This window comes from Geotrypetes seraphini, chromosome 6, assembly GCF_902459505.1.
Source record: "Geotrypetes seraphini chromosome 6, aGeoSer1.1, whole genome shotgun sequence".
In the NCBI taxonomy this organism is placed as follows: domain Eukaryota; kingdom Metazoa; phylum Chordata; class Amphibia; order Gymnophiona; family Dermophiidae; genus Geotrypetes; species Geotrypetes seraphini.
In genome coordinates this window covers 6,482,358-6,495,428 of record NC_047089.1, presented here as the reverse complement: position 1 = coordinate 6,495,428, position 13,071 = coordinate 6,482,358, and the positions used below count along the sequence as shown (strand labels likewise).

At 49.1% G+C, this 13,071-nt stretch overlaps 1 protein-coding gene across 2 annotated transcripts in view; it reads right to left on the bottom strand.

The window, feature by feature from the left end:
- Nucleotides 1-262: 262 nt before the first annotated feature.
- Nucleotides 263-13,071, bottom strand: part of INPPL1 (inositol polyphosphate phosphatase like 1) — a 172,986-nt gene continuing 160,177 nt past the window's right edge. Inside the window, exons 24-28 of one of the 2 annotated variants that reach the window (XM_033949508.1) lie at nucleotides 9,282-9,366; nucleotides 7,330-7,497; nucleotides 4,260-5,007; nucleotides 2,108-2,241; nucleotides 263-1,470 (exon numbers count right to left, since the gene is read on the bottom strand). In XM_033949508.1, coding sequence (XP_033805399.1) covers nucleotides 1,374-1,470; nucleotides 2,108-2,241; nucleotides 4,260-5,007; nucleotides 7,330-7,497; nucleotides 9,282-9,366 — 1,232 coding nt within the window. In that variant the 3' untranslated portion in view covers nucleotides 263-1,373. The remainder of the gene's footprint in view (nucleotides 1,471-2,107; nucleotides 2,242-4,259; nucleotides 5,008-7,329; nucleotides 7,498-9,281; nucleotides 9,367-13,071) is intronic. The other variant, XM_033949509.1, reaches the window with a different exon arrangement.

Below are 13,071 nucleotides of genomic sequence, written 5' to 3'. Positions count from 1 at the left end.
GGGTAGTTGATCGTTGGAATGATCTTCCACTTCAGGTAATTAAGGCAAGCAACGTGCTCGATTTTAAGAAAAAATGGGATAAGCATGTGGGTTCACTTCGTGGAAGTGCTTAGGGGGGGAGAGTCCTTAGAGTGGGCAGACTTGTTGGGCCAGTGGCCCTTTTCTGCCGTCATATTCTATGTTTCTGTGTAAGACAGGTTGTTCACCCTCTCCAAGGTAGGGATAACGAGAGGGCACTCTCTAAAGTTAAAAGGGGATCGATTCCGTACAAACGTAAGGAAGTTCTTCTTCACCCAGAGAGTGGTAAAAATCTAGAACGCTCTTCCGGAGGCTGTTATAGGGGAAAACGCCCTCCAGGGATTCAAGACAAAGTTAGACAAGTTCCATGCTAACCTCTCTTATGAATATTCACTGTGGTTACCCAGAACACCAGCCTACCTAGGAGCTTCTTCAGAAGATGGAGAAACAGTGGTACACTCCAGATGCAGGGACACGCGGGGGGTTGAATGCCCAAGACATACCTTAGCCCTGATTCAGAGGGTAGCAGAGGTCAGGGGTCAAATGCTCCCCCCCCCACACTTGTTGAATGGCAATTTTAAATCAAGAAAACAGCCAGCTTGTGGAATAGCCATCCCCTTCTTTACACCCCCCTTTACAGTCTGCCAGCTTCACTACCTGTTCCAAAAGTGGTCTTGATTAGCCAATAATAAATATTTTTAAGCTATTAGATTTTGCCAGGTATCTGGACTTTGGATAGAAACGTATGACTAGCACAACACAGGGATACCCCACACTGACTTACAAAGCCCCGGGGTGCGCTCAGAATCAGTCTTGACCCTAGCCAGCAGCACACAGTAGTGAAAGAAAGCTACCCCTCCCCCCCCGATATACAGCTGGAAGGCTGATCAGAGCGGATTATGCGCCTCCATTCGTGGCGGTCTCATGGTCTCCGGCCACTGTCGCTTGGTCTTACGTCACCAGTTGGCACTCAAGCTGTGCGCAGGAAAGATTCACGGTCACGCCTCGCTGAGCCTCCCAGTGCAACATCCCCCTCTCCTGTCTCTGCTCAAGAACAAGGGAGAAAGGAAATGAGGCAGAACCAGGACACGCGATTCAAAGAGTGGGGGGAAAACTGCACACCTGAGGAGAGCTGACAACTCTCAAGGCCATGGGAATGTTGCTGAAGGCACAGGGACCCCCCCCCCCTCCTGTCACCTCAGGGGGGAGGAATGTCATTAGAAATACAGTATCTCCTCCTACGCCACGAGTCAGTTGCAGCCGTCCTTGGACCTCAGGGTGAAAGGCAGAGGGTCCCATCATGTCCAGAGATTGCGCTGTGGGGGTGGGGAAGTCACTAAAGGCACAATGCCCCCTCACTTCCTGGGGGTCTGCTGCAGACTGTCCAGAATCATCTTCTTGTGGGCAGGCTCCAAGACTCCAGCCTCCACCAAATCATCCTCTGTGATATCACTGGAAAAAGAGCATATGACCAGTTTTGTCAGAATACTGTGTCAATCAAGCCAAATTCCAAACCTGCTCAGGGACCCCCCCCCCTGTGAACCTAAACTCAGAAAGTGCTGTGTGTACGGGTTCCTCTGCAGCGCCGAGATCATCACGGCACCAGGCCCTTAGGGTCCCGGATTCATTACTGGCTGTGATATCTTTCGCCAACTGGCCCATTTCTAGAGAATGCTTTGTAGCACATGATAAGTGAATAAAGGGACCCAGTCTTGGGAGGGCTCATAAGAACAGACCAAAGGTCCATCAAGGCCAGTACCCTGTTTCCAACAGTGGCCAACCCAGGTCCCAAGTACCTGGCAGAAACCCAAAGAGTAGCAACATTCCAAGATTGTGATGTCATAATGCCTCATTCCACCAATGCCTAAGAGCCAACCTCAGCAGTGATGTCACAATGGCTCGATTGTCCTAGACTTGGCTCACATAAGAACAAAAGAGCTGTCCCAGGCTAGAAACTGGAGAAGAGCTGCTTAAGTGATTAAGAGGAAATGCTCACCTTTCCACACTGGCCCGAAAATGGAAATCCAAAAATTTCCAGCTAGTACCAAAAACAGCAGGACAGTGTGGCCGCTGGGCAATGGCTCCTTACCTCAGGAAGTCCAGGTCATCCCAGCCGTTGTGAATTAGCCCCTCCTCATATCTCTGCAACCCAATGGCACGGAGCCATTCTCCCACACTGGACTCGTTCAGGCTGCCACTGTTCCTCCCACCCTGGCACAGAGCCTGAAGGCAACAAACACAAGGAAACATGTCACTTCTGAGCCCAGGTCAATGGGATGAACAACAGGAATACAACAGACACACAAATGCTCTACTGATACACTGCAGGAGTGTGGGGAGCAGAGCCCAGGAGATTGCAGGGACACAAGAGAGCACCTTTAGGGGATAAGAAGGGAGCACAGCCAGGGAGGTGAGAGGGAGCAGAGGCCAGGAGGTTACAGGGACACGCCTCTGGTGTTTTGGTAAAGGGAGAGAGAGGGGCAGAGCCAGGAGGTTACAGGGACACAGGGAAACGCCTCTGGTGTTTCGGTAAAGGGGGAGAGAGGAACAGAGCCAGGAGGTTACAGGGACACAGGGAAACGCCTCTGGTGTTTCAGTAAAGGGAGAGAGAGGGGCAGAGCCAGGAGGTTACAGGGACACAGGGAAACGCCTCTGGTGTTTCGGTAAAAGGGGGGCAGAGCCAGGAGGTTACAGGGACACAGGGAAATGCCTCTGGTGTTTCGGTAAAGGGAGAGAGAGGGGCAGAGCCAGGAGGTTACAGGGACACAGGGAAACGCCTCTGGTGTTTCGGTAAAGGGAGAGAGAGGGACAGAGCCAGGAGGTTACAGGGACACAGGGAAACGCCTCTGGTGTTTCGGTAAAGGGAGAGAGAGGGGCAGAGCCAGGAGGTTACAGGGACACAGGGAAACGCCTCTGGTGTTTCGGTAAAGGGAGAGAGAGGGGCAGAGCCAGGAGGTTACAGGGACACAGGGGAACGCCTCTGGTGTTTCGGTAAAGGGGGAGAGAGGGGCAGAGCCAGGAGGTTACAGGGACACAGGGAAACGCCTCTGGTGTTTCGGTAAAGGGGGAGAGAGGGGCAGAGCCAGGAGGTTACAGGGACACAGGGAAACGCCTCTGCTGTTTCGGTAAAGGGGGAGAGAGGGGCAGAGCCAGGAGGTTACAGGGACACAGGGAAACGCCTCTGCTGTTTCGGTAAAGGGGGAGAGAGGGGCAGAGCCAGGAGGTTACAGGGACACAGGGAAACGCCTCTGCTGTTTCGGTAAAAGGGGGGCAGAGCCAGGAGGTTACAGGGACACAGGGAAACGCCTCTGGTGTTTCGGTAAAGGGAGAGAGAGAGGGGCAGAGCCAGGAGGTTACAGGGACACAGGGAAACGCCTCTGGTGTTTCGGTAAAGGGAGAGAGAGGGGCAGAACCAGGAGGTTACAGGGACACAGGGAAACGCCTCTGGTGTTTCGGTAAAAGGGGGGCAGAGCCAGGAGGTTACAGGGACACAGGGAAACGCCTCTGCTGTTTCGGTAAAAGGGGGGCAGAGCCAGGAGGTTACAGGAACACAGGGAAACGCCTCTGGTGTTTCAGTAAAGGGAGAGAGAGGGGCAGAGCCAGGAGGATACAGGGAAACGCCTCTGGTGTTTCGGTAAAGGGAGAGAGAGGGGCAGAGCCAGGAGGTTACAGGAAAACAAGCGAATGCCTCTGGTGTTTCGGTAAAGGGGGAGAGGGGACAGAGCCAGGAGGTTACAGGGACACAGGGAAACACCTCTGGTGTTTCGGTAAAGGGGGAGAAGGGGGCAGAGCCCAGGAACTTATGGGATAATTCTACCCAGATAAGTTTGGTGCTCACTGGCTTTCAAATAGGAACTTTAACATTTTCTTTACAAAATGTGAAAAAGTTGCCCCTTGAGTTCTTTGGTAGCAGCCATGTTTTGCAGAGCTTCATTCCCATCTCATTCCTGATTGGTTCAGTGTGTGTATTTATGTCGTCACAACCAACACTGACCAATCAGAAGTCTTGCTGACTTAAGCTGCCCATTTGCTGAGGGTCAAGAGACTCGAGAGGAAAGCTAAAATATTTCTGCATTACTCCATTTCAAATGAAATATTTAATCAATATTGCTTGCAACTCAGGGGTATGTACAGATGGCAATTGCCAAAGAACCCCTCCATGCCATGAAAGATACATTGAGTCACTCCTGGTTTTACTTCTGTAGCTTTGCTTAAGGACCTTGCTGGGCCCGTTTCCCTACCTCTTCCGCGACGTCTTCTTCAATACTCTCCCGGATGCAGCGTGGGGGGAAGCCAATGGGCAGGCATCGTGAGGGAAGTTCCATCTTTCCTTTGCCCGGAAGGAGGTGAGAACTCCTCCCCAGGCCGCCGCTGCTGGCTGAATAATCCACCTCGCTCAGGCTCCGTGCCATCTGTAGCACCGAGCACGATCGGTCGTCCACTGAGCCCTGTGGCGGCAGCGGCTCAGATAAAAAGCTCGCAGCTGATGAGTGTGGGACCCGATGTGGAGGCCTGGAGGAAACCTTGGATTCCAAGGGCTCACCGAAGGTCAGTCCAGATCGAGGTTTCTGTCTGGCATCTGCTTCCTCTCTGACTACCCCGGCCTTTTGCATCTGATGTGGCTGCAGCTCCTTGGCGCTGGCGTAGAAGGGATTGTCCACCATCTCCAACTCAGCAGACTTCGGGAGCGGTGGGGGCGGGAAGTCAGGCGGCGGCAGGTTGAGGGTCCCTAGATCATCGTCCGAGGAGCTCTCCTCCCCCTGCGCGGGTGGGTGGTGTGCTGCAGCCTGCCGGTACTTCTCGGGCTGCATGGGTACCATGATAGCCACTTTGTGTTTGGCAATGGGCAGCTTGTTCGGCGTTAGTGGGCTCTGGCCCTCGGTGGTCAGCAGTGGGTGAGGCACCCCCTCCAACACATAATAGGCAGGATTATTGAAACTGTTCTTCATGCCAACTCCATCCATCTCTCCTGGGGTGTCCTGTTTCGACCTGAAGAAGTGAAAGACAGTCAAAGATCCTCACAGCCTTGTGCCCATTTCATCCCCTCTGCCCTCCCAGATAACTGTAAAGCCTCTCTCCCATCCGCAAGTGGGGTTACTCTCAGGTCCGCCATTAACAACCAAGGAAGAAATGACAAATCTCCCCTCTCCCCATGTCCCCAAATCAATTCCAATAACCTGGGACACTGGATGGGATCTGTGAGCACAGTTTGTCTTTAGACCTCTAGCCATCATATTCTGGCCATCTTCCTCACGGGCCTCAGATATTAACTCAGGATGCACGAATCAAAGCTTTTTACACAGCTAAATGTGTTTGCCCATGACGGATTTGTTGCAGGTTTCCCGGGTCTCACTGCGTCTTGTCAGATTTCTACCTGACAAGACGCAGCGAGACCTGGAAACCTGCAACAAGAACGACGCCAGTTGCGGAAATCCTGAGAGAACATGCCTATGGACTGCTCACATCAAATGAAGTGCGGGGAGACCACATACTTAAAAAGGAGGAGGCAGGAGAGGCTGAGAAAGGACAAAGACATGGGGTGGGGGGGGAGGGGTAATTACATTTCCATCTCTCTATTCATATTAAAATTCCACAGCCCTGTAACCCCAGCTAGCGAAGGGAGCAAAGTCCTGAGCCGGGAACTGAACCCAACTCCCTAAGGCAGCCGAGCTGGCCCACCACGCCGCGATTAACGAGAGAGAATTTAAACGTCTCTACATTATCATTCACTACTCCTGGCACTGGGATCAATAGACCGTTGGCTCATTTTCAACTAGGTAACAAAGATATCAAATATGAAACACCAACAACCCAGTAAATAACGCTAAATACTGCTTTTTTATTTTTACCATATACAGTAAACCCCCGCGAATTTGCAGTTCGTGAATCACAGACTCAGTAATTCGCGATATTTTCCGACCACCTCTTCCCGGTACTAAAGTCGTGGTTACACCAATCAGGAGCTGCTTTGACACACTATCTGGCGTGTCACGGCAGCTCCTGATTGGTGTAGCCTGACTTCAGTAACGGGAAGAGGCGGTCGGAAAATACCGCGAATGATTTTCAGCGCCCCAGCTGCCCTCTCCTGCCTTCGACCAGCTCCTAAACCGCATTCGCGGTTTTTCAAAATTCACGGGGGTTCCAGGAAACAGAACCCCCGCGAATTTCGGGGAGTACTTTATTTCAATGTCCAAACTTTTTTTTTTGCAGAATCCTCAGCAGGCTCTCAATCCTTTTGTGTGTCTTTGTCTGGGCGCCTGAAGCCGCTGCCGACGGAGCTCCACCACCTCACCGGCCCAAACCGCCGAGTTCAGGCCGGCCGCGAGTGCGGCTGGACCAAATTATGTCCCACTCCCCCGGAGAAGGGCACAAGTGCTCCATACGCAACCTAGCTAGAAACAAAGTTCCGGTTAGATGAAAAAATACAGTAAAAAACATTAAACTGACAGGGAAGCAACCCTGCAGACCGACACTACCTCAGGAATTTTTTTTTTTTTTTTACAGAACAGCCTCCACAGGCTCTCGAAGCAATATGCCTTGCTTGATTTAGGGGGCTAGGCTTACTGCTGAGGCTCCTCTAAAAAAATGTGGGGAGGTGGAGGAAGGGACCCCGCTCGAGACCCGCCGGGTTTGACACCCCCGAGGTCAGACGGACCCCCAAACAGGGCCCGCCCAAGCTTCGTCCGGCCAAAAACAGGGACTAGAAACCCCCTAAACAAATTCCAACAGCCCTACCAAGGGAGATGGGTACAGATCACTCAACACCTGCTGGAGACTGAAAGAAGACTGATGTAAATAGAGAAGGGAGTATATTATATACTGTCCCACAGTTTTGTTTTCAGTCTCCACCTGCTGGTCATGATTGGATATATACCCATTCGTAAAGATTAACCTCTACTGGTCTGGAGACTGCTAAAGAAGCCACTTTCTTCACCGGATCCATTTTTTCATTTAACTTATTTGTGCACACACTATAGATAAATATTTTTTAAAGAAATTAACAACAATGACTTATCTTATATTAAGTCAAGGGAGTGCCTCCATGCCATGTCTCAAATTCTTTTCATCGGGGTCGAGGCTCCCAGCATGAGATTAGCAAGTTCTTCTCATGTCGCGCTTCGACAGAATCCATTAAGAACTGACCAGAAGGGTCTCTCCCCCGCCCCCTCCCTCCTAGGTCCATATACAAAAGGATTGAAAGCCTGCTGTGGATTCTGCAAAAACAGGTTTGGATAACTTCTTGTTGGCGTTTCAGAATGATACTGGGATGTCCAACTATAACCCACTCTGCTACTGGCTTCACAGACTGACCGGTTCAGGGTGTTGTCCTCCTTCGCCATGCTGGGGAGAGGCGCAGCGGGGCGGTTGATGGCTTGACCGCTCGGCTTCTCTGGCTCATCAAACAGCTTCGCGAGTGGAGGGGCTGAGCTTTCTGTGGAAACAGCCTTCCGACTTAGCGATCTAACGGAGAAGCGGAGTCTGTTTAAAAGGGGGGGGTGTGAGGACAGACAGATGCACAAGGTTGGAGGGCTAAAGTGAACCAGAGAGGATGCGGCAGCTCCTGCGTTTGCCCACAACTCTCCACACAGAAAAATGCACACAATCCAAATTCCCACAGCAGTCACTAGCACTGCGTATACGCTGCGGACCTCAAGACTTTGACAGCCTGCGCATAGTCTGTAAAAATAAGAGCTTGATACACATCGGGTAAACACGCTCGCTCCCCAGGTGCATAGACACTAGATACACACATTCTCCCCCCTCCCAGGTCAACATACACAGGGGCAGAGACACTCTCTCTCTCCCTCCCTCCCAGGTCTATATAGACTGGCTCCTGCCTGGCTAAACCCACTGAGATGGGCATCTTCCAATATTCATTACCATTTATCCTATTAGTACTGTTGAATTTGCCTCATGGCACTGTCCAGTTAGTGCCAGGGCAGAGCTTGGGTAAAACCAACTAACTGGTTAAGTACTTTCTTATAGTTAGGACAGCAAAAAGTCTGTCCTAACTTTATATTATTATTATTATTATTATGTTCTTGTATACCGCCATACCCAAAGAGTTCTAGGCGGTTCACATCAATTAAATTAGGATCCGATCTGAACACGGATTTACAACATTTTGTCGGAATTACAAGCAACGAGGAAGGAAGTGTTGGGGTTTTAGCAGAAGTTTATCAGAGTTGGAGCTAAGTGGGCTCCAGGCCGAACATTGGACGGTGTCCAACGATTCAATGCTCTTTCTTATACTGGTTCCAGTCTCAAAATGGCTGCCAAGACCTCCTAAGGCTAAGGGGACAGAAATCATATATATAAAAGCTAAGCTGGCTTTATATACATAAAGTACAATATAAATTATTTATTTATTGAATACTACATGGAAGAAATAAGTAAAAAGAAAAAAAAAAAAGTTGTTAAAACGTCACAAATGCTAGGCTGGGAGTAATGAGGATTTTGCAACTCGGGTGGCTGTCTGAAAATCCCTGGATACCTGAGCATTGACATATGTATAGTTAAATACATTGTAAGACTGGTTCTTTATCACCTGTGGAAGCAATATATTATGCCAAGACCTCCCAACGCAGTGTTGCGAGGCTGCCACGGGAAGTCCTGGCAGCCATTTTGGTTGCAGAACTGCTGATCACTCTTGCTCTGAAGAGCCACCAGACCACTAGGAGAGGGCAGGCAAGCGGCGCCAAGAATGATTGCAGGAGGGGGAGGGGGGTCCAGTTTCAGATCAGGTTGAGTGCTGAACCGAAATTTAGTCGGCCTTTAATCAGTTTCCCCTGTAATTTGATGATAACCAGCTCTGCAGCCCTATATAAATAACAGGACTGTGGACTAATCAACTTAACTAACATGATTAATTCATTTTTTGAATGATTAAAAATTTTAATCACAATCATCTTGGGCCAGCTTCGCTCTACTTACCTGGGTTGCGGACAGCATCTGCAACGCAAGTAGGGCTTCTTCCGCCAGCCCCAAGAGCACTTCCTGCAGCTATGGAAACAGGAAGTTACATCAGAGGAGACAAGAGGCAGTTGCAGAAAGGCTCTCGGGGTTGGTGGAAGAAACCCAAATGCGTAGCAGACACTGTTCAGAATCCAGGCACGTGCAAAGATACTGAGCCACCAGGACCGGCTAACTTGGGATTAAGAATTGTAATTGTGAAATTAAGCACAATTAAAATGCCCTAATAAATAAGATTCGCTTTGTCCTACTCTGGTCTATGTATTCATCGTGCCCTGCCCCCCCCTTACCTGACATACTCATGACTCCCCCTGGACACAGACGCTGGCTTTCCCTTAGCTACTCCCGTTTCATCTTTGTCAACTCTGATCCATTCTGGAGAAGAAAGAAAAAAAAATAAAATCACACAAATCAAGAAACAAATCCAACATTTTTTTTAAGCCAAGGCATTTTTATTGATACTTTATAAAAGTACATAGAACATTCAATTAGAGAATGACACGGGGACAAATTTGTTCCCGTCCCCGCAGGAACTCAATTACTCCGTCCCCGAGAGTTTTGTCACTGTCCCTGACCCATTCCTGTAAACTCTGCTTTAACCGCACAAGTCTCAAAAACATGATTTTAAAGTGTTTGAGGCTTGGGCAGATGAGGACGGAGCTTAGGCATTGGGGGAATGAGGCATTATGACATCACAATCTCAGCTCTAGAATGTTGCCACTTGGGATTTTAAAGGGTTTGAGGCTTGTGCAGATGAGGACGGAGCTTAGGCATTGGGGGAATGAGGCATTATGACATCACAATCTCAGTCTAGAATGTTGCTACTTATGATGCTAAAGTGTTTGAGGCTTGTGCGGATGAGGATGGAGCTTGCAGGAACGGGGCAGGGACAGGAAAAGAACTCGCTGGGACAGGACGGGAAAATGAGTTCCTGCGGGGAAGGGGAAAAATTTGTCCCCATGTCATTCTCTATATTCAATTAAAACCCAGCAAAAATATTTTTGCCTTTTAAATTTTCTGTTATGCTTGAATATTTGTTCTTACTCATTTGTTGATACTGATTGTTTGTTATTCTTCTTTGTATTTTGATAAAACTTTTAATAAATTCTCATGGAAACCCCCCCCCCCAAGCAAAAACTGCACATCATAAGGAAAAAGAAATGAACAAATCAGTGCATGGTATCACCTTCAGAACCTGGTATAACCCAAATGATACAAAAGAAAGAACAGAAAAGTAAACATTTGGCAAGATGAAGTACAGTGGTACCTCGGTTTACGAGTGCACCGGTTTGCGAGTGTTTTGCAAGACGAGCACAACATTTGCAAAATCGGTGCCTCGGAAACCAAGCATGGCTCGATTTACGAGCACCCCCCCCCCCCCCGCAATCCGGCACCCCCCCCCTGCGATCCGGCACCCCCCCTGCCTCGAACCGGCACCCCCCCGCCACGATCTGACCCCCCCGCCACGATTGGGCACCCCCCCTGCCACGATCCAACCCCCCCCGACACAATTGGGCACCCCCCCGCCGCTTCTTACCCTCATCTGGGCACTCTTGAAAATCAAGGCCTTCTCCTCTGCTGGGCCTTGAGCATTTGAGCATGCTCAAGGCCTGTGAGTTCACATTCAGAACGTGAACTCGCAGGCCTTGAGCATGCTCAGATGCTCAAGGCCCAGCAGAGGAGGAAGCCGATTTTCAAGAATGCCCAGATGAGGGCAAGAAGCGGCGGGGGGGGTGCCCAATTGTTTAGGGGGGGATGTCGGATCGTGGCGGGGGGTGCCCAATCGTGTCGGGGGGGGTCGGATCGTGGCGGGGGGGTGTGCCGGTTCGAGGCAGGGGGGTTGCTGGATCGCGGGGGGGGAGGCCTTTGAGGGGAGCAATGCCGGTTCTCGGGGGGGGGGGGGGGAACGCATCAAAGCGAGTTTCCATTATTTCCTGTGGGGAAACTCGCTTTGATAAACGAGCATTTTGGATTACGAGCATGCTCCTGGAACGGATTATGCTCGGAATCCAAGGTACCACTGTATTCAGAGCCATATAAGAGAAGACCATTTTGAGAGTTTATTTCTTTCAACTAGAAATGACTCAGATTTATACGTAAGACATTCCGCAGTCCACCATTTAGCGTAATCTACGAAATTCAAATACAGTCAAACCTTGGACAGCGAGTAACGGGGTTTGCGAGTGTTTTGCGAGACGAGCAAAGCATTTTCTTAAATTTTAACTCGATAAACGAGCGTTGTCTTGCAATACGAGAACATATACGTGCGTCACGTCATCCGAACCCACAGTTCAAGTGCGCGCCTTACGCTGAGCACGGCTGAACGTAGTAAACGCGTCACGCCCAAATTACCCATAACTCAAGCGCTCACAGCATACACTATTTTGTATTAAAGTTTTTGGGTTGTGGAACGAATCGTCTGATTTTCCATTATTTCTTATGGGGAAAATTCGCTTTGATATACGAGGGCTTTGCATTACAAGCATGCTTCCGGAACGAATTATGCTCGCAAATCAAGGTTTGGCTGTACTTCTGTGAGGCTAATATAATTTTAATTCCAGTAATCAATCGAAAATTTGGATTGAAAAGAGAAATTTTAAAATTCAGAACTTAAAAGCAAAATGGAAGATATCACAAATTGTAGTTTGAACTTACTTATAAGTTTACGCTCAAATAAAATATGCTTAAATTGTTCCTATTTGCATTGTGCAGGACCAGCAAGTTTTGGAGAGGGATGGAGTAATATACTGCGATTTTGGCAGGTCCTTAACGATCTATGTGCCAAGATTGCCCTACTGAAGAAGCGGCTTACAAAACATTAAATAACCAAGCACAATTAAGTATTTTTCCGTCTGTCCCGGCAGACTCACATTGATACCTAGTCAGAAAAATAGTTTCAGTTCTGCTTTGTTTTCCTATAGAGTTGCCTCAGCACATTTGTCCAGCTCAAAGGTCATCTGTGTGTCCTCTACGAAGCACTTTATCGCTCAACTCATCTACAAATAGTAGGCGATCTGCGAATCACTTGCATCTCTAGGATTAACCACAAATCCACTGCTGAAGGGGTTAATAAGGGTACTCAGTGGATTCAGTGCCAGACAAAATGAAAGCAGTGACAGGGAATCTCCCTAAAATACCCCATCCCAGATCTTGGCATTGGGATTTAGTTCATGCCTTTTCAGCAGTAGCTCAAGGCATGTTATATTCAGGTATACTAGGTATTTCCATATCCAAAGAGGACATAAGAATTGCCGCTGCTGGGTCAGACCAGTGGTCCATCGCACCCAGCAGTCCACTCACGCGGCGGCCCCTAGGTCAAAGACCAGTGCCCCAACTGAGACCAGCCCTACCAGCGCACGTTCTTGTTCAGCTGGAACTTGTCTAACTTTGTCTTGAATCCCTGGAGGGTGTTTTCCCCTATTTGAATCCCTGGAGGGTGTTTTCCCCTATTTGAATCCCTGGAGGGTGTTTTCCCCTATTTGAATCCCTGGAGGGTGTTTTCCCCTATTTGAATCCCTGGAGGGTGTTTTCCCCTATTTGAATCCATGGAGGGTGTTTTCCCCTATTTGAATCCCTGGAGGGTGTTTTCCCCTATTTGAATCCCTGGAGGGTGTTTCCTCCTATTTGAATCCCTGGAGGGTGTTTTCCCCTATAACAGCCTCCGGAAGAGCGTTCCAGTTTTCCACCACTCTCTGGGTGAAGAAGAACCTCCTTACGTTTGTACGGAATCGATCCCCTTTGAACTTTACAGAGTGCCCTCTCGTTCGCTCAACCTGTCCTTATCTACTAAGTCTATTCCCTTCAGTACCTTGAATGTTTCGATCATGTCCATCTAAATTTGTATCTGAGGCAACAGAGAGTCAAGTCACTTGTCCAGCTTCACGAAGAACATGAGAGGCTTCCCTCTCTTTTAACTAGCCAGCCTTATATTCAAGATGAAGTATGGTTTGCTGCATTTGCATGAGCATCAACAATCCCCAAGGCTTGTTTTGTACATTTCAAGGCAAGAGTGTGGGATGATACCAAAGGTTTTAGATTTTCCCTACACAACATTTGTATACGGTGATTTTCAAACAGATC